We start from the raw sequence: 19,459 nt of genomic DNA, 5'->3' as shown, positions 1-19,459 counted from the left end.
CACAGTCTTAAGCTGCACCAAGGGAAATTTAGGTCAGATATTAGGAAAAAAGTTTTTTATGGAAAGGGTGATAAATTAATGCACTTGTCTGTCCAGGGAGGTGGTGGAGTCACCATCATGGGATGTGTTTAAAAAAAGACTGGATGTGGCACTCGGTGCCATGGTTTAGCTGAGGTGGTGTTAGGGCATGGGTTGGACTTGATGACCTTAAAGGTCTCTTCCAACCCAGCAATTCTGTGATTCTGTCATTGTGTGACATCACAGACCAGGTTGTGGCATCATATAGTTGGCTGTGACATCTCTGGTTTATTATGCGACATCACAGAGCAGGCTGTGACATCAGAGCATGCCTGTATGACATCACAGAGCAGAGCAAGCTGTGAGGTCAAAGAGTGTGCTGTGACATTATAGAGTGGCTGTGTTCCATCACTGAAGGTGTTGTGACATCACACAGTGGGTCTGTGTGACCACAGAGGTGCTGTGTGACATGTTAAGTGAGTTCTGCCATCACAGAGCAGGCTGTGACATCACAGAGCAGGCTGTGATGTCACAGAGGAGGTTGTGATGTCACAAAGTTGGCTGTGACATTACAGGCTGGCTGTGTGACATCACAGAATGGGCTGTGAGGCCACAGAGAAGACTCTGCCATCATAGAAAAGGGCTCTGTGACATCACAGAGCAGCGGTGTGATGCCACAGAGAAGGCTTAGACAATAGAGAGTGGGTTGTGACATCACAGAGCTGACTGTGAAATCAAAGAGCAGGCTGTGACATCACAGCGAGGCTGCATAACATCACAAAGGTAGCTGTGCCATCATAGAGCTGGCTGTGACATCACAGGGTGGCTGTGACATCACAGCCTGGGCTGTGACATCACAGGGCAGATGTTGTGACATCACAGAGCACACTGGGACCTCAAAGAGCAGGCTGTGACATCACAGGGCATCTGTATGAAATCACAGGTGGCCTGTTACATCTCCAAGTGGGCTGTGTGACATTACAGGGCAGCTGTGTGACATCACAGGGGCTGCGTGACATCAGAGGGGCTGTGTGACATCACAGGAGGTTGTATGACACCACAGGGGCTGTGTGGCATGGGGTTCCAGGGCAGGGCAAGGCTGGACCTGCCCCTTCCTCCCCCACACACAAAAGGTTTCCAGCCCACAATCTCCTCCAGTCTGTCACAACAGGCAGTGTTGGAGGTGAAATCCCAGCTGTGGCCATGGGCACCTGCAGGAAGAAGGACGGTTCTTTTCCATAGGAATGAAAGCCCCAGTTCTCGGTTTATTTCTGATTTAATTGCCTGGAATTTATTTGGTTTTGTTGTTGCTTTGTTTCCTTTTTTGTGCCTGAAGTGTCCAGTCAGGAGCAGAGTGACTCTTGCCAAGGAACTTTGTGGTGCTGTTGCTCAATATTAAATCTGGTTTTTGCTGCTCCCTTGCTGGGGATTTTTTCAGCGCTCTCAAGCACCCTCATTGGCAACAGGGTGAAGGAGCCCTGGGCCAGGCTCTGGCCCTGGGGGACACGGGGACGCTGCCGGGGGTCCCTGTCCCCTGTCCCGCCCCCCATGGCCCTGTGTCAGGCTCGGGGGTCGATCTCGTGGAACATCCTCTGGGGGAGGCTGCGGCGCTGGGGACGGGGGGACCCGGGGGGACAGGGGACCCCGCTGTGCACGAGCAGCGTTGGACTTCTCTGGGGGAACTGGGAGGGGGGGCTGGGGCAGAGTCACCTCCCCAGTGACCTCACACAGCCCCTGTGATGTCACACAGCCCCTGGGGTGTCACAACCCACTCTTGGATGCCACATAGCTCCCTTGTGATGTCATAGGCCCAACTCTGCGATGTCACTCTGTGATGTCACAAAGCTGTGCTGTTACAGAAGATTCTGTGATGTCAGAAATTCACCCTGTACTATGACGTCACAAAGTCATCATGTGACATCACAGTCTGTTCCATGATGTCATAGCCTGCTCTATGATGTCACACAGCCAACTCGGTGATGTCACAACCCACACTCTGATGTCACAGAGCCACTCTCTACATGACGGCAGAGTCTGCCCTATGGCCTCACACTATGATGTCACACCCTGCTGTGCTATGTCACAAGCCCCTCAGTGATGTCACAAAACCCTCCCTGTGATGTCATACTGCCACTCTGTGATGTCACAGCACACACTTTGACCTCACTGCCCGCTCTATGATGTCATACAGCCATGCCATGATGTCACAGCCTGCTCTCTGATGTCACACTGTCCCCTCTATCATGCCATAGCTGCTTGATGACCTCACACAACACGCTCTGTGATGTCATAGCCCAGTCTGTGACCTCACACAACCCACGCTGTGCTGTCACACAGCCCCTCTCTGACATCACAGCTGCTCTGTGCCTCCGTGACACAGCCACAGAGGCGCTGCTGTGACACAGCCCCCTCTGGGACACCCCACAGCCCCTGCCAGTGCTGAGCCCCTGTGAGCCATCTTGTAGATCACTTTCAAGATGCCCATGGCGATGTTGCAATGATTATCACACAGCTCTCCATTTCTGGATGCAGGCTCTGCAGATTCTTTCTCTGCATTCAGTCAGGCTTGCATTCCCTGACAATTCCTGGTAGCCCGTCATGGTTTCTTAGGGCAGAACAGTAACAATGGAAACCTTACCAATGGCACAACTGCCCAGCCCACAAGGAAAAGAAAGAACAAGCTGTCAAGTTCTTCAAACATTTGTCCTGCTGTGCTGCAAGAGTTGAGCTGCACACAAGGTGTGGAAAGCCTAGAGAAGCTGCAGCTGGTGCCACATCTTGTGACAGAAGCTGCACCTCATTCTCCAGGAAAGGTTTTTGGAAAGAGCAAACAGGAGTGTGGAGAAGATTCTGGGAAAACTGAAACAGCTTTTAAGAAATGAAATGAAAATGGAAAGAAACAACTGAAGATGTTTTTCTCTGTTTATTTTTATGCTCCTCTTTTCCATCTTGCACTACTGCTCCATCCCCTTAATCCAAATAGATCTCATCTCTAAGATCCATGACTTGGCGAATTTTAGACACTCTAAAATACCATGAGCTACACACAGTTTGCCTTCCCCGTTTGTTTTTTTGGGGTTTTTTTTGTGTTGTTTTTTATTTTTTTTTAATCACTGCTGGAGATGTAAATGCAGTGCCTGGGTCAGATACAAATTCTGCATTCAGGGAATGTGCCCCGATAGGGTTTGATCCTCAGCGGGGACAATGCATGGCAGCGACCGAGGGGATTCCTGTTCCCCTGTGTAGGAGTCCAGACTCTGGGTCTGGGCTGACCAGGGCAAAGTTCCCGTGTTTGGACAGGCTCAGGGGCTGCCCCCAGGGGAGCGGGGGGCTGGGCGCGGGGGCGAGCGGGCAACGGAAAAACGGACACGGGGACAAACGGCCCCGGAGCTTCAGTTGCAGCGGCAGCAGCAGCGGCAGCAGTCGCAGCAGCAGCAGCAGCAGCGAAAGCAGCAGCGAAAGCAGCAAAACCAGTCACTTTGAGGACTCCCTCGCCCGCTGTCCCGCACCCTCTCCCGCTCTCCCTTTCCCGGTGTCCCCTCCTCTCCCAGTCCCCCTCTCCCCTTGCCGGGCCATGTCCCCAGCCCGCCCCCGGCCCCGGGCGGGGCGGCCCCGTCCCCGCCCCGGTTCCCGGCCCCGTCCCCGCCCCGGTTCCCGGCCCCGTCCCCGCCCCGGTTCCCGTCCCCGGCCCCGGCCCCGGCCCCGGCCCCGTCCCCGCCCCGGTTCCCGGCCCCGTCCCCGTCCCCGGCCGTCCCGCCGGGGTCTCGTCTCCGCCCGGCTCTGGTCGTGCTGGCGGTGGCGCTGCTGGGCGGGCATCAGTGCCTGGAGCTCGGGCGGCACCGCCGCCCTCTGGCTCCGCCTGGCCCGAGCCCGGCCCCGGCCCCGACGTGGGCTCCAGTCCCGGCCCCGGCCCCGGCTCCTCCCGGGCCCCGCGGAGGACACACGCGGCGCGGCCGCTCCCGCCGCCCCCGCTGCGGCTTCCCCGGCCCGAGCTCCGCCGCTCGGCAGCGCGGCCGTCGGCCCCGAGCCGCCGCTGTCCCGTTCCAGGGACAGAACGCCTGGGGAGGGCCGGCCCGGGGCGCTCGGGGGGCGCTCGGGGGCCGCTCCTGGCCCCGGGCCGAGCGCTGACAGCCCCGTCCCGCCCGCAGGGAAGGCGCAGGAGGAGGCCCTGCAGGAGCGGTACCGGCTGGGTTCGCTGCTGGGCAGCGGCGGCTTCGGCAGCGTCTTCGCGGCCACGCGGCTCTCGGACGGCGCCCCGGTGAGCGGCGGGGCAGGCGGCGGGCGCAGGAGGAGGGGGCGGAGGTGGAGGAGGAGGAGGAGGAGGTGGAGGAGGAGGAGGGGGATGGGGCTGCGCAGGGCAGGCGGGCGAGCTCAACTCGCTGCTCTCCTTTGCTCGCAGGTGGCCATCAAAAGGGTGCCACGGAACCGCGTCCGGCACTGGGGCGAGCTGGTGAGTGAGCGGGGCCAGCGGCAGAAGCTGGGCAGGGATGAGCCGAGGCCCGGCAGGGTGGAAGCCACCAGGACACCTCGAGGGAGAGCGGGCGTAGGGCCAGCGCAGGGCGCAGAGCATCCCGGGCTGGGTGAGGGGTTCCCGACCCCCGGCACGGCATCAGCCCCACTGATGGCATCGCGCTCCTCCCGCAGCCCGACGGCACCAGCGCACCCCTGGAGGTCGTGCTGCTGGACAAGGTCTCCACTGGCTTTCCCGGTGTCGTCCAGCTGCTGGAATGGCTTGAGCTCCCCAACGACATCGTGATGGTGCTGGAACGCCCAGAGCACTCTCAGGACCTGCACCATTTCATTCGGGAACGGGTGGTCCTGTCCGAGGAGTTGGCGCGGGATCTGTTCCGCCAGGTGCTGGAGGCCGTGCGGCACTGCACCAGCTGCGGGGTCCTGCACAGGGACATCAAGCCCAAGAACATCCTGGTTGACCTGGCCACCGGGCAGGCCAAATTGATTGACTTTGGCTGTGGCACCTACCTGCAGGACACAGCCTACACTCGCTTTGCAGGTGAGCCCACACAGGGGTGTGCTCTCAATCCCGTCATCTCATGGCCCAACACCTCACAGCCCAAGCTGGGTGTGGCAGCGGGGATTCTCCCTTTTGCTGCCCTTCATGGCACTGAGATTTCAGCTGAGCTGCTTTTGAGCAGGGCTGGGTGGGGAGCCAGCTTCCAGCCCTGCTGGCAGCCTTTGCCCACCACTCTGGGCAGGACTGAGGCTAGGGCTGGGCAGCCAGCCCAACAAAAACACCCCTGGGTGGGGTAGCAGGGAGGGGTGGCCAGAACCTGTGTCCCAGCCGGTTTGGGGTGCAGGTGAGAAAGGGCTTGGACTGCTCCACTCACCTGGTTTCTTTTGGCTTCATAATGGTTTTTGGGGCAGTGCAGGCAGGGAGGATGAGGGCATGGTTTTCCCAAGCACTGAGTGGGATTTTCCTCCTCATGGTCGGGCCTTGCCAGGGCTTCCACTGCTCTCTTCCAACCCCAGTGGCTTCTTTTCCATCCCCGAGTCTGTACACCTGTACACAAGTCCCAGGTGCTGGCGAGAGGGCAGCGGTCACCCCGTGTGCCACTGGGGCGGCCCCCACACACCCAGGGATGCTGGAGCCAGGCTCAGGGAGCAGCAGCGTCCCCCTGATGAACCCCATCTGTATTCCATAGGAACACGGTCATACAGCCCCCCGGAATGGACCCAGTTTGGCTGGTACTACGGCAAGCCAGCTACCATCTGGTCCCTGGGCATCCTGCTGCACCAGATGGTCTGCGGGGAGCACCCTTTCAGGAGGGGCTGGAACATCAGCTGTGACCATGAGCTCTCGCTGCCACAACGGCTCTCTCAAGGTGGATCCTCATCTCTGGCCACGGGGGCAATACCAGTGCTGGGAGACAGCAGCAGCTCGTGAGCATCCCTCTCTGGCAGCTGCTGAGGAGGTGGCACATGTCCTGCTCTCCTGCTCTCCTCCAAAACAGGGAATTGATGGGGAAGTTTAGGCCCAGCTCTGAGCACATCCAGCATGGCCTGGGCACGGGAATAGTTGGGCAAAGCCAACAGGAGCCTTCTCCAACTGACCGGTGGTTTCTGGTTTCTCTGTCCAGAGTGCCGAGATCTGATCAGGAGGTGTTTATCCATGCTGCACTCGGACAGGCCCTCATTAGAAGAGCTGTTCCGTGATCCCTGGCTGCAGGATATTGATCTGCCCTAGAAGAAGGGAGAGAGCCACAGGCACACTTTGATGCAAGGCCCTGGTAAGTTACAGCTCCACACATGCCTTGGCAATCAGAAGCAAAGGAACGCAGACATTTTGTCCTGCCTGTGTCACTGCCCAGGGGTCATCAGATGGGAACACGCAGCCCTTGTGCTGGAGCTGAGCTGCTCTGCCCAGCACTGCTGGCCACCATCCGAACTGGTTTTGCTTGTCCTGGTTCCCTGACAGCTGGGGCCCTGGGCAGAACCCTGACAGCCTGGGCTCACCCCAGGGAAGGAGAAGAAGCCCCTGGAGAAGCTGTACCAGGTGGGGCTGTTGCTGCTGGGGACAGTGAGGACGACATCAAGGATGACAACCTCTTCCTCCACCTGGTCACCGGCAGCTGAGGATGATGGACTTTGATTCTGACACCTTCTCCAAAGCCAGGCTCCACAGGGAATTTGCAGGTGAGTCCACATGCAGGGGGATGCTCCCAGATTTGGGCATTGCACAGCCTGGCCGGGAACCAAAGGTTCCCCCTTTGCTGGGGCGGATGCAGCTGATCCTTCAGTCAGCTGCCAGGCTGCTTTTGGCAGGGCTGGGGGGATGGGCTGGGGTGCTGATGAAATGGGAGTGGGCTCCTGGCCCTGCCAACAGCCCCAGCACCCACCGTGCCCCGGGCTGGGGCTGGGGCTGGGGCAGCCAGCCCGACACAAAGAAACCCCCATGGTGGGAGCAGAGGTGGGACTCCAGAACCTGTGCAGGGGCTGCTTTGCTTTGCAGGCAAGGAAGGGCTTGGGCTGCTCCACTGCCCCTCTTTGCTTTGGGATCACCGTTATTTTGGAGGGCAGTGAAGCGGGGAAGGGAGAAAACCTGGGCTTCCCTCACCTGTGGGTGGGTTTTTCCCTGGCCTGCAGGGGTTGGGCCTTCCTTAGCCCCTGACAGAGATAAGATTTTTGACCTTTTTTCTTGTTCCCCTTTTTGTCTGTAATCTATTTTCAATAATTTGTTGTGTGTTTTTCTAGAGGAAGCGTTCCAGGTGGGGTCCAGTCTGGATGGGGAAGTGCTTGGGAGCAGCTGTGGCGTGGATGGGCCGTGCCCTGGAAGAAGGATGAGGACATCGTTTGGGACCAGCTTTTCTTCCAGCGAGGGATGGCGTGAGGTGGGTCCTGTCTGCTTGGCATGGTGGGATCAGAGCTTTGGGGAGATGGCAGCGAGCACAGGAGCATCCTGCTCTGGGCAGCTGCTGAGGGCTGGATGTGCCGTGACCGGCTGCAGGCTGGGCACATGTCCTGCCCTCCTGCTCTGCTCCCACAGGCAGCAGGGATGGGCAGCTCTGGGCACAGCTCTGGGCACGGCCAGCATGGCCTGGGCACTGCGGGCGGCTGGGACAAGGGGACAGGAGCCTTCAGCTGACGGGCGCTTTCTGGTTTCTCTCCTTGCAGCCGGGCTCTGCGGGTGCTGAGGCTGCTCTGGGCTCTGCCAGGGCTCTGCTGGAGCTCAGCACCGGGCTGCAATCAGCCAAAGAAGAAATGGGGTGACCTGCAGCACAGACCTGCTTGAGCATTTCAGCATCACAGCTCAAGTTTGCAGAGTGTATACCTCCAAGGGCAAACATGACACCACCCAAAAATTAAACTTGTTCAAAAGCTTCTGAAATGAAATCAATCTGGGATGACCCCAAATGATATTTTGCAACTTGCTCAAGCTGTAGCTCAGCCCTTCTCTGAACTGTTCTCTCCCCCACCTGCCTTTTACTTCCCAACTGCTCCCTCTTGTCCCCCAGTGAGTTCCCAGCCCATGGCAGTCTCCATCACACTGTTGCCTTCCTTGGTGCCCCTCACCATGAGGAAGGCCGAGCCCCAGGCTTGGGGACTCATCCTGTCACTGGCTGAGGAGCAGCAATGTCTCAGAGGTCCAGTGGGATTTTAGTGTCATTCAGAGCTGCTTTCCAGCCCTCAGCTCTCCTCACTGCTGAGTTCCCACTCCCTTTTCCTCGTCCTTGCAGCAGGATGAGCTCTGTGAATCCCCTTGAGCCTCTCCACTCTTCCCAGCCCACGCACCCACCTCAGTAAGGCTGAAGCTGCAGCTTCTCTGTCTCCTGTGGCACACCAGTCCAGTCCCCTGTGCGGGGAGCCCCAACCCCAGAGCACAGCACTCAGCAGTGCACTCCGGGCTGGAGCAGCTCCCTCCCAGCCCCAGCCCAGGGACTCCTCCGGCCCCGGGGCTTGGGGCACTGTCAGCACCCGCTGCTCCAGCCACCGCTTCTGCTGGTCCTGACAGCAGCACCCAAAGTGGGGCTGATCCTGAGGGAGCAGCAGCAGGGCCTGGATCTGATCCCTGACTCTGGGGCAGGGCTGGACAAATGACACCCAGCAGCAGCAGCAGCACATGGAGCTGACTTTCAGCACAGCCCCTGCCACTCTTGCCTCCCGTGTGCAGCGGTGTCACAGCAGCCTGAGGCACCTGGGAGCACCCTGAGCCATGCCAGGGTCAGTGCCAGGAGCATCCCCTGGCGCTGTTTAAAACCGGCTCAGCAGGAACTGGGGATGCAAACAGGATGAACCTGAGCATCTCCCACCAGCAGATACCTCAGAGCTTACACAGTAACACGGCCGTGACTCTCCCAAACTGGATTAAGGAATGGCACACCTACTGCAGCCATTGGATCATGAGCTGCCCAGATCCCTTTGGGACTCCTGCTTTTGGTGTCTCTGCCTCCTCTCCCTGGCCCAAGGAGGCTCCTCTCTTCCTCTCCCTGCCCTGACAAGACAGTCACACAAATAAAGACATGGGATTACCAGGTGCTGAGGAGCTGTAGAAGGAGCCTTCTCTAGGTCTGGCCTGTTTCCAAAACCCGCACAGTCTCCCTCAGCAAGGAACCTCCTTGTCCACCCTCTCCAAGGGTGTCAAGCTCAGGAAGGGATTCCTGACACCCTGTCCAGCTGGGAGAGCTCCCGTGTCTCCATACCAGGGGATAAAACCAAACCCAGGAACCCTGGGGGGACTGAGATTGTGGCATGGGGACATCTGTATTTATTTCCCAGTGGCAAACAAAAATGTGGAATGGTGCCAGAGCTTGTTTTGATCTACATCAGCTTTTGATAATTGTCCCTCCTCCTGACAGCGACTCCTCTGCAGCTGCACTGGGAGATCTCTGGGGCTGAGTCCACTAAGAGGAGATTTCAGTGGGGCTGAGGTGCTCGAGGGGGCCCATTTCAACGCTCTGCCGAAGTCCAAGGACATTGTGTTTCCCCGAGGAGCAACGCTCCTTTCTGGCACTCACTGCCCCGTGAGGGACATTATTCAGTTGCTGCCATTGGGTGAGTTCCAGCCACAGGGAGAGGGAGGAGGAGATGATCCCACCCATGGCTGCTGCTGGGTCCAGACTCTGGGTGAGATAAAGCCGAGACAGAGCTTCAGCATCTCCCCCAAAATCACAGAATCACAGAAGGGCTTGGCTTGGAAAAGACCTTCAAGTTCATCTCCTTCCATGCCCCCTTCCACTATCCCAGGCTGGTCAAAGCCCTGTCCAACCTGGCCTTGGACACTGCCAGGGATCCAGGGGCAGCCACAGCTTCTGTGGGCAAGTTCTGATCTCTGCCCAGGTGAGCAGGGACAAGACCCAAGGGAACGGCTGGAGCTGGGCCAGGGCAGGGCTGGGCTGGAGATCAGCAAAAGCTTCTTCCCCCAGAGGGGGCTCAGGCACTGCCCAGGCTCCGCAAGGAATGGGCATAGCCCAGAGGCTGTTGGAGCTCCAGAAGCCTTTGGACCCCGCTCCCGGGGCTTCACGGGCTGCGATTGTTGGGGCGTCTGTGCAGGGCTGGGGGCTGGACTTGATGATCCCAATGGGTCCCTCCCAGCTCAGCCCCTTCTTAAATTCTCACCCTTTGGATCAGCCTTTGTGTCCCTTCGAGGCGCTGGCAGAGCTGCTGGGGACAGGGCAGGAGCGTGGCAGCCCCAGTGTTTCCCTGTCTGTGACACCCAGAAGTGACAGCCCCAGCGCTCCCCTGTCTGTGACACCCCAGCGGTGACAGCCCCAGCGTCCCCTGCCTGTGACACCCCAGCGGTGACAGCCCCAGCGCTCCCCTGTCTGTGACACCCCAGGGTGACAGCCCCAGCGTTCCCCTGTCTGTGACACCCCAGCGGTGACAGCCCCAGTGTTCCCGTGTCAGTGACACCCCAGTGGTGACAGCCCCAGCGTTCCCTCCCGGGAGTCGCTCCAAGGGAAGCGTCCAGAGCCGCGTCCAGTCAATGGAACTGACCGGCCACTGACCAGCCCGGCCTGGGCTGATGTGGATTGCTCTGCAGACAGCTCGGGGAAGGTGTAAGAGGCCGTCTGAAGCCCCCACATTTGCCTACCGGTTGCCACAAGCAAAAACCCCTTCCCCCATTACAGTACCGGCTTGGAGAGAGCGGCAGTGCAGGTGCAGTTGCTGTACCGTTACGTTAGCTGTTCCGAACAAGGCCTGGCAAGGAGTTGGCAAGGAATTGGCAAGGACTTGGCATGAACCCACCAAGGAACGGCCTACTGCATATTTGCCCACTCTCCTCCTGAATCTGAATGAACTTTTAGGGTGACCCTAATCATCTCTCACGGAAGACCTCTCATCTGCCCCGTGACCACTGTGACAGACGGACGGAGATGGAAAACCCTCCTCCCAAGGACTGAGACTGAGACCCCTCCCACAGGGAGAGGGGAAACCACTAATGACACGACCTGTTCTTCTTCAGTAATTCCAACGGACTTATTCTTCATTGTGTTCGTCCTGCCTTGGTGGTTTCAGTGGACTCACCTGTTCCCCCACAGCAATCACAATAGACTCTCATTGTCCTGCATGTTCCCCCCTCTTTCCTCTGTGGACTATAACTGTGAGGATCTCGCCTGTGTTGGTAGCTATTCCCATCCCCCTCTTTTCTCTCTCTCTCTCTCTATCCTTTTATCTCCTTTCAGATTCCCACTATCGCATTTACAGTTTTGGCCCTTAATAAAGGTGCATGTGTTGTGATTAACTGATAGTCTCTTGCTGTTTGCCGTTTTGCACTTTTGGGATTGGTGAAAAGAACCATCACGACACCCCGCACAAGCAGATCGTGACAGATGGCCAGGGTGTCAGACCCAGCCAGCAGGGGTTTAGGAGGGCTAGGTCGTGTTTGACCAACCTGGTCTCCTTTCATGACCAGGTGACCCTCCTGGTGGATGCAGGACAGGCTGTGGATGTGTCTGTTTGGACTCCAGTAAGGCCTTTGGCACTGTCTCCCACAGCACACTCCTGGAAAAGCTGCAGCCCACGGCTGGGCCAGGAGCACTCTGTGCTGGGTTCAGAACTGGCTGGATGGCCGGCCCAGAGAGTGGTGGTGAGCGGTGCTGCATCCAGCTGGGGACAGTCACCAGTGCCGTCCCTCAGGGCTCTGTGCTGGGCCAGCTCTGTTCAATATTTTTATTGACCACATGGATGAGGGCATTGAGGCTTTCATTGGTAAATCTGCAGATGACACTAAGCTGGGAGCACGTGTCCATCTGTTGGAAAGCAGGAGGGCTCTGCAGGGACACCTGGAACAGTTGGATGGATGGGTAGAATGCAATAGGATGAAGTTTAATAAATCCAAGTGCCCAGTCCTGCATTTTGGCCACAATAACCCCCTGCACTGCTCTAGGCTGGGGTCGGCGTGGCTGGACAGTGCCCAGGCAGAAAGGGACCTGGGGCCACTGGTCGACAGCAGGCTGAACACGAGCCAGCAGTGTGCCCTGGTGGCCAAGAAGGACAATGGCTCCTGGCCTGGATCAGGAATGGTGTGGCCAGCAGGAGCAGAGAGGTCATTCTTCCCCTGTACTTGGCACTGGTGTGCTTGGCATTCCTCCCCTGTACTGGCACCCTACCTCGAGTGCCGTGTCCAGTTCTGGGCTCCCCAATTTGGGAAGGACATGGAGGGGCTGGAGCGTGTCCAAAGAAGGACAACAAGGCTGGTGAGGGGTCTGGAACACAAGTCCTGTGAGGAATGACTGAGGGAGCTGGGGTTGTTTAGCTTGGAGAAGACTCAGAGGTGACCTTATCACTCTCTACACTCTCTGAAAGGTGGTTGCAGTCGGGTGGGGGTCGGTCTCTTTCTCCTCACAGCAACTGACTGAACAAGAGGACACAGTCTTAAGCTGCACCAAGGGAAATTTAGGTCAGAGATTAGGAAAAAAGTTTTTTTTTACGGAAAGGGTGATAAATTACTGCACTTGTCTGTCCAGGGAGGTGGTGGAGTAACCATCATGGGATGTGTTTAAAAAAAGACTGGATGTGGCACTCGGTGCCATGGTTTAGCTGAGGTGGTGTTAGGGCATGGGTTGGACTTGATGACCTTAAAGGTCTCTTCCAACCCAGCAATTCTGTGATTCTGTCATTGTGTGACATCTCAGACCAGGTTGTGGCATCATATAGTTGGCTGTGACATCTCTGGTTTATTATGCGACATCACAGAGCAGGCTGTGACATCAGAGCATGCCTGTATGACATCACAGAGCAGAGCAAGCTGTGAGGTCAAAGAGTGTGCTGTGACATTATAGAGTGGCTGTGTTCCATCACTGAAGGTGTTGTGACATCACACAGTGGGTCTGTGTGACCACAGAGGTGCTGTGTGACATGTTAAGTGAGTTCTGCCATCACAGAGCAGGCTGTGACATCACAGAGCAGGCTGTGACATCACAGAGCAGGCTGTGACATCACAGAGGAGGTTGTGATGTCACAAAGTTGGCTGTGACATTACAGGCTGGCTGTGTGACATCACAGAATGGGCTGTGAGGCCACAGAGAAGACTCTGCCATCATAGAAAAGGGCTCTGTGACATCACAGAGCAGCAGTGTGATGCCACAGAGAAGGCTGAGACCATAGAGAGTGGGTTGTGACATCACAGAGCTGACTGTGAAATCACAGGGCAGGCTGTGACATCACAGCGAGGCTGCATAACATCACAAAGGTAGCTGTGCCATCATAGAGCTGGCTGTGACATCACAGGGTGGCTGTGACATCACAGCCTGGGCTGTGACATCACAGGGCAGATGTTGTGACATCACAGAGCACACTGGGACCTCAAAGAGCAGGCTGTGACATCACAGGGCACCTGTATGAAATCACAGGTGGCCTGTTACATCTCCGAGTGGGCTGTGTGACATTACAGGGCAGCTGTGCGACATCACAGGAGCTGCGTGACATCAGAGGGGCTGTGTGACATCACAGGAGGTTGTATGACACCACAGGGGCTGTGTGGCATGGGGTTCCAGGGCAGGGCAAGGCTGGACCTGCCCCTTCCTCCCCCACACACAAAACGTTTCCAGCCCACAATCTCCTCCAGTCTGTCACAACAGGCAGTGTTGGAGGTGAAATCCCAGCTGTGGCCATGGGCACCTGCAGGAAGAAGGACAGTTCTTTTCCATAGGAATGAAAGCCCCAGTTCTCGGTTTATTTCTGATTTAATTGCCTGGAATTTATTTGGTTTTGTTGTTGCTTTGTTTCCTTTTTTGTGCCTGAAGTGTCCAGTCAGGAGCAGAGTGACTCTTGCCAAGGAACTTTGTGGTGCTGTTGCTCAATATTAAATCTGGTTTTTGCTGCTCCCTTGCTGGGGATTTTTTCAGCGCTCTCAAGCACCCTCATTGGCAACAGGGTGAAGGAGCCCTGGGCCAGGCTCTGGCCCTGGGGGACACGGGGACGCTGCCGGGGGGTCCCTGTCCCCTGTCCCGCCCCCCATGGCCCTGTGTCAGGCTCGGGGGTCGATCTCGTGGAACATCCTCTGGGGGAGGCTGCGGCGCCGGGGGCGGGGGGACCCGGGGGGACAGGGGACCCCGCTGTGCACGAGCAGCGTTGGACTTCTCTGGGGGAACTGGGAGGGGGGGCTGGGGCAGAGTCACCTCCCCAGTGACCTCGCACAGCCCCTGTGATGTCACACAGCCCCTGTGGTGTCACAACCCAATCCTGGATGCCGCATAGCTCCCTTGTGATGTCATAGGTCCAACTCTGCGATGTCACTCTGTGATGTCACAAAGCTGTGCTGTTACAGAAGATTCTGTGATGTCAGAAATTCACCCTGTACTATGACGTCACAAAGTCGCCCTGTGACATCACAGTCTGTTCCATGATGTCATAGCCTGCTCTATGATGTCACACAGCCAACTCGGTGATGTCACAACCCACACTCTGATGTCCCAGAGCCACTCTCTACATGACGGCAGAGTCTGCCCTATGGCCTCACACTATGATGTCACACCCTGCTGTGCTATGTCACAAGCCCCTCAGTGATGTCACAAAACCCTCCCTGTGATGTCATACTGCCACTCTGTGATGTCACAGCACACACTTTGACCTCACTGCCCGCTCTATGATGTCATACAGCCATGCCATGATGTCACAGCCTGCTCTCTGATGTCACACTGTCCCCTCTATCATGCCATAGCTGCTTGATGACCTCACACAACACGCTCTGTGATGTCATAGCCCAATCTGTGACCTCACACAACCCATGCTGTGCTGTCACACAGCCCCTCTCTGACATCACAGCTGCTCTGTGCCTCCGTGACACAGCCACAGAGGCGCTGCTGTGACACAGCCCCCTCTGGGACACCCCACAGCCCCTGCCAGTGCTGAGCCCCTGTGAGCTCTGTCTGCGCCCTGCTCGTGTCCCTGCGATGCCCTGGCAGTGCCCCAGCCCTGCTGGGCTGTGCACAGGAGCTGCTCCTGGCCACAGCTGTCTCTCTGCAGCGCTGCCCTTGCCAGGAGCTGCCTCTGGGCCAGGAGCCTGGCCCAGCTCAGCAGCACAGACACAGCACCAGGACGTTAATGACCCTCTGGGGCTTTGGTGCTCTTTGCATCGGACCCAGACCTCAGAGTGTACTCAAAGAACTTCTCAAGAACTCAAAGTCAGATTCAAAACCCAGACTTTCTTTAACTTTTAATGGGTCCCACTGAGGGACACAACTCATGTGAAAGTGTCCCCGGGTTCCAGTTAGAGCAGAACATTGGAGGCAGTGATGACAGCTGGGGACAAAAAAGGCAAAGGTGTCTCTGGTGCTGAGCAAACCTGGATATCACCATGGTGTCCTTGGACCTGCATTGTCACACTGACCCACGGTTCCATGAGGTTCCCCAGTGTCACCATGGCCACTGTCAGAGGCTGGATGAGATCAGTGTCCCGAGACACCTTGGGTTGAGCTGTCAATCAGTCCCACAGCTGGGACAGCGCTAACCCGGCTCTGAACGCCCGAGCAATCACAAGTCCCAGCTGGGGGGAGGCCCACGAAGGCCCAGGGGCTTAAAACCAAGGAGCACAAGGTCAGCCCCTGCTATGGAGTCTGCCTTCTCCTGGGGCTTGTGTCTCACCCACACTGGAACCCCAGGAGCTGGGAGCCACATGTGTATCTTTCTGTGGAGCTTCTGTCTCTCTGTCTCTTTCCTCTCCTTCTAATGCTCTTTCTATGGAACATTTTTGGGTCCCTGAACAACTGAAGTGTTTAAGGCTGAGAGGTCCAGCTTGTTCTGGTGCTTTCCATGAACTGATTGAACTCTTGATTTATGAACCAATGCACTAGATGTGGAATCCTCTACACTGAACTCAGAAACACATGCCCTCTGTCAGAGCATTTTCATCTTCTAGATCACTTTCAAGATGCCCATGGGGATGTTGCAATGATTTTCACACAGCTCTCCATTTCTGGATGCAGGCTCTGCAGATTCTTTCTCTGCATTCAGTCAGGCTTGGATTCCCTGACAATTCCTGGTAGCCCGTCATGGTTTCTTAGGGCAGAACAGTAACAATGAAAACCTTACCAATGGCACAACTGCCCAGCCCACAAGGAAAAGAAAGAACAAGCTGTCAAGTTCTTCAAACATTTGTCCTGCTGTGCTGCAAGAGTTGAGCTGCACACAAGGTGTGGAAAGCCTAGAGAAGCTGCAGCTGGTGGCACATCTTGTGAAAGAAGCTGCACCTCGTTCTCCAGGAAAGGTTTTTGGAAAGAGCAAACAGGAGTGTGGAGAAGATTCTGGGAAAACTGAAACAGCTTTTAAGAAATGAAATTAAAATGGAAAGAAACAACTGAAGATGTTTTTCTCTGTTTATTTTTATGCTCCTCTTTTCCATCTTGCACTACTGCTCCATCCCCTTAATCCAAATAGATCTCATCTCTAAGATCCATGACTTGGCGAATTTTAGACACTCGAAAATACCATGAGCTACACACAGTTTGCCTTCCCCGTTTGTTTTTTTGGGTTTTTTTGTGTTTTTTTTTTTTTTTTTTTAACCATTGCTGGAGATGTAAATGCAGTGCTTGCGTCAGGTACAAATTCTGCACTCAGGGAATGTGCCCCGATAGGGTTTGATCCTCAGCGGGGACAATGCATGGCAGCGACCGAGGGGATTCCTGTTCCCCTGTGTAGGAGTCCAGACTCTGGGTCTGGGCTGAACAGGGCAAAGTTCCCGTGTTTGGACAGGCTCAGGGGCTGCCCCCGGGGAGCGGGGGGCTGGGCGCGGGGGGAGCGGGCAACGGAAAAACGGACACGGGGACAAACGGCCCCGGAGCTTCAGTTGCAGCGGCAGCGGCAGCGGCAGCAGTGGCAGCAGCGGCAGCAGCAGCGGCAGCGGCAGCTAAAGCACATACTCTATTGAGTCCCTCTCGCATCTCCTCTCCCTCTCCTGCTGTCCCGCACCCTCTCCCGCTCTCCCTTTCCCGTTGTCCCCTCCTCTCCCAGTCTCCCTCTCCCCCTGCCGGGCCATGTCCCCAGCCCGCCCCCGGCCCCCGGCGGGGCTGCCCCGTCCTCATCCCCGTCCCCGTCCCCGGCCGTCCCGCCGGGGTCTCGTCTCCACCCGGCTCTGGTCGTGCTGGCGGTGGCGCTGCTGGGCGGGCATCAGTGCCTGGAGCTCGGGCGGCACCGCCGCCCTCTGGCTCCGCCTGGCCCGAGCCCGGCCCCGGCCCCGACGTGGGCTCCAGTCCCGGCCCCGGCCCCGGCTCCTCCCGGGCCCCGCGGAGGACACACGCGGCGCGGCCGCTCCCGCCGCCCCCGCTGCGGCTTCCCCGGCCCGAGCTCCGCCGCTCGGCAGCGCGGCCGTCGGCCCCGAGCCGCCGCTGTCCCGTTCCAGGGACAGAACGCCTGGGGAGGGCCGGCCCGGGGCGCTCGGGGGGCGCTCGGGGGCCGCTCCTGGCCCCGGGCCGAGCGCTGACAGCCCCGTCCCGCCCGCAGGGAAGGCGCAGGAGGAGGCCCTGCAGGAGCGGTACCGGCTGGGTTCGCTGCTGGGCAGCGGCGGCTTCGGCAGCGTCTTCGCAGCCACGCGGCTCTCGGACGGCGCCCCGGTGAGCGGCGGGGCCGGCGGTGGGCGCAGGAGAAGGGGGCGGAGGAGGAGGAGGATTAGCAGGAGGAGGAGGGGGAAGGAGGAGGAGGAGGAGGTGGAGGGGGCGGAGGAGGAGGAGGATTAGCAGGAGGAGGAGGAGGAGGTGGAGGGGGCGGAGGAGGAGGAGGATGGGGCCCGGCGGGGCGGGCGGCGCGCTCAACCCACTGCTCTCCCTTGCTTGCAGGTGGCCATCAAAAGGGTGCCACGGAACCGCGTCCGGCACTGGGGCGAGCTGGTGAGTGAGCGGGGCCAGCGGCAGAAGCCGGGCCGTGCCGGGTGGCGAGGAGCCGGGGCCCGGCAGGGTGGGAGCCGCCGGGAGCCCTGCAGGGAGAGCGGGCATGGGCTGAGCGGGGCATGCAGAGCATCCCGGGCTGGCTGAGGGGTTCCCCAGCCCTGGCACGGCCTCAGCCCCACTGACGGCATCGCGCTCCTCCCGCAGCCCGACGGCACCAGCGCACCCCTGGAGGTCGTGCTGCTGGACAAGGTGTCCTCTGGCTGCACTGGTGTCATTCAGCTCCTGGAGTGGCTTGAGCTCCCTGACAGCGTCGTGCTGGTGCTGGAGCGTCCGGAGCGGTGCCAGGAGCTGTCGGGTTTCCTGGCGGAGCGGAGGTTCCTGCCGGAGGAGGAGGCGCGGGGGCTGTTCCGCCAGGTGCTGGAGGCCGTGCGGCACTGCACCAGCTGCGGGGTCCTGCACAGGGACATCAAGCCTGAGAACATCCTGCTCGACCTGGCCACCGGGCAGCTGAAACTGATTGACTTTGGCTGTGGCGCCTTCCTCCAAGACACAGCCTACACCCAGTTTGCAGGTGAGCTCTGCCGGGGGATGCTCCTGGGCATCTCATGGCCCAGCCGGGGTGCAGCCCCAGGGCTCCCCCTATTGCAACCAGGATGGGATTAATGCTGGAGCCAAGCTGATTTGGGTGGGGGTGTGAGGGGGGCCAGCTCCAGCCCTGCCGACAGCCTTCAGCACCCACTGTGGCCTGGGCTAAGGCTGGAGCTGGGGCAGCCAGCCTGACAAAAACCCCAGTGGGGGTAGCAGAGAGGGGGGTCTGACCCTGTGCCCTGGATGGTTTGGTGTGCAGGCGAGAAGGGCTTGGCCTGCTCTGCTCCCATTGTTTGCATTGACTGGTTAACATTTTTGGGGGGCCGTGCAGGCGGGGAGTAGAGCGGGCTTTCTCCACCACTGGATGAGTTTTGCTTTTGTGTGTCATGGTTGGGCCTTCCCAGGATTTCTGCTGCCCTCTTCCAACACCAGTGGCTTCTTTTCCAGCCCCAAGTCTGTACACAAGTCCCAGGTGCTGGTGAGAGGGCAGCAGTCACCCTGTGTGCCACTGGGGCAGCCCCCACATGCCATGGGGTGCTGGGGCCAGGCTCTGGGAGCAGCAGCGTCCCCCTGATGAACTCTGTCTGTGTTCCACAGGAACCCTGTCCTACAGCCCACCAGAGTGGATCCACCACCAACGCTACCACGGCGAGGCAGCGACGATCTGGTCCCTGGGCCTCCTGCTGTACCACCTGGTCATGGGGAAGCACCCGTTCAGGAGGGGCCAGGAGATCATCTGGGGGCGGATCTTGTTCCCACGACGGCTCTCTCAAGGTGGGTCCTCATCTCTGGCCACGGGGGCAATACCAGTGCTGGGAGACAGCAGCAGCTCATGAGCATCCCTCTCTGGCAGCTGCTGAGGAGGTGGCACATGTCCTGCTCTCCTGCTCTCCTCCAAACACAGAATCCATGGGGAAGTTTAGGCCCAGCTCTGGGCACACCCAGCATGGCCTGGGCATGGGAACAGGGGGGCAACTTCTCCAACTGACTGGTGATTTCTGGTTTGTTTCCCCAGAGTGCCAGGATCTCATTAAGAGGTGTTTGTCCATGCAGCCCTTGGACAGGCCATCCTTAGA

At 58.4% G+C, this 19,459-nt stretch overlaps 1 protein-coding gene across 1 annotated transcript; it reads left to right on the top strand.

Moving 5' to 3' along the window:
• Positions 1-4,654: 4,654 nt before the first annotated feature.
• LOC137466333 (serine/threonine-protein kinase pim-1-like) lies at positions 4,655-6,365 on the top strand. Its single transcript, XM_068178092.1, has 3 exons — positions 4,655-5,029; positions 5,679-5,858; positions 6,114-6,365. Exons 1-3 carry the CDS (start codon positions 4,774-4,776, stop codon positions 6,218-6,220), a joined length of 543 nt encoding a protein of 180 aa, XP_068034193.1. The 5' UTR covers positions 4,655-4,773; the 3' UTR covers positions 6,221-6,365.
• Positions 6,366-19,459: the final 13,094 nt, after the last annotated feature.

The sequence above is a fragment of the Anomalospiza imberbis genome, unplaced genomic scaffold (assembly GCF_031753505.1).
Source record: "Anomalospiza imberbis isolate Cuckoo-Finch-1a 21T00152 unplaced genomic scaffold, ASM3175350v1 scaffold_176, whole genome shotgun sequence".
In the NCBI taxonomy this organism is placed as follows: domain Eukaryota; kingdom Metazoa; phylum Chordata; class Aves; order Passeriformes; family Viduidae; genus Anomalospiza; species Anomalospiza imberbis.
The sequence above is the reverse complement of the archived record's forward strand: the minus strand, read 5'-3'. Positions and strand labels throughout refer to the sequence as shown.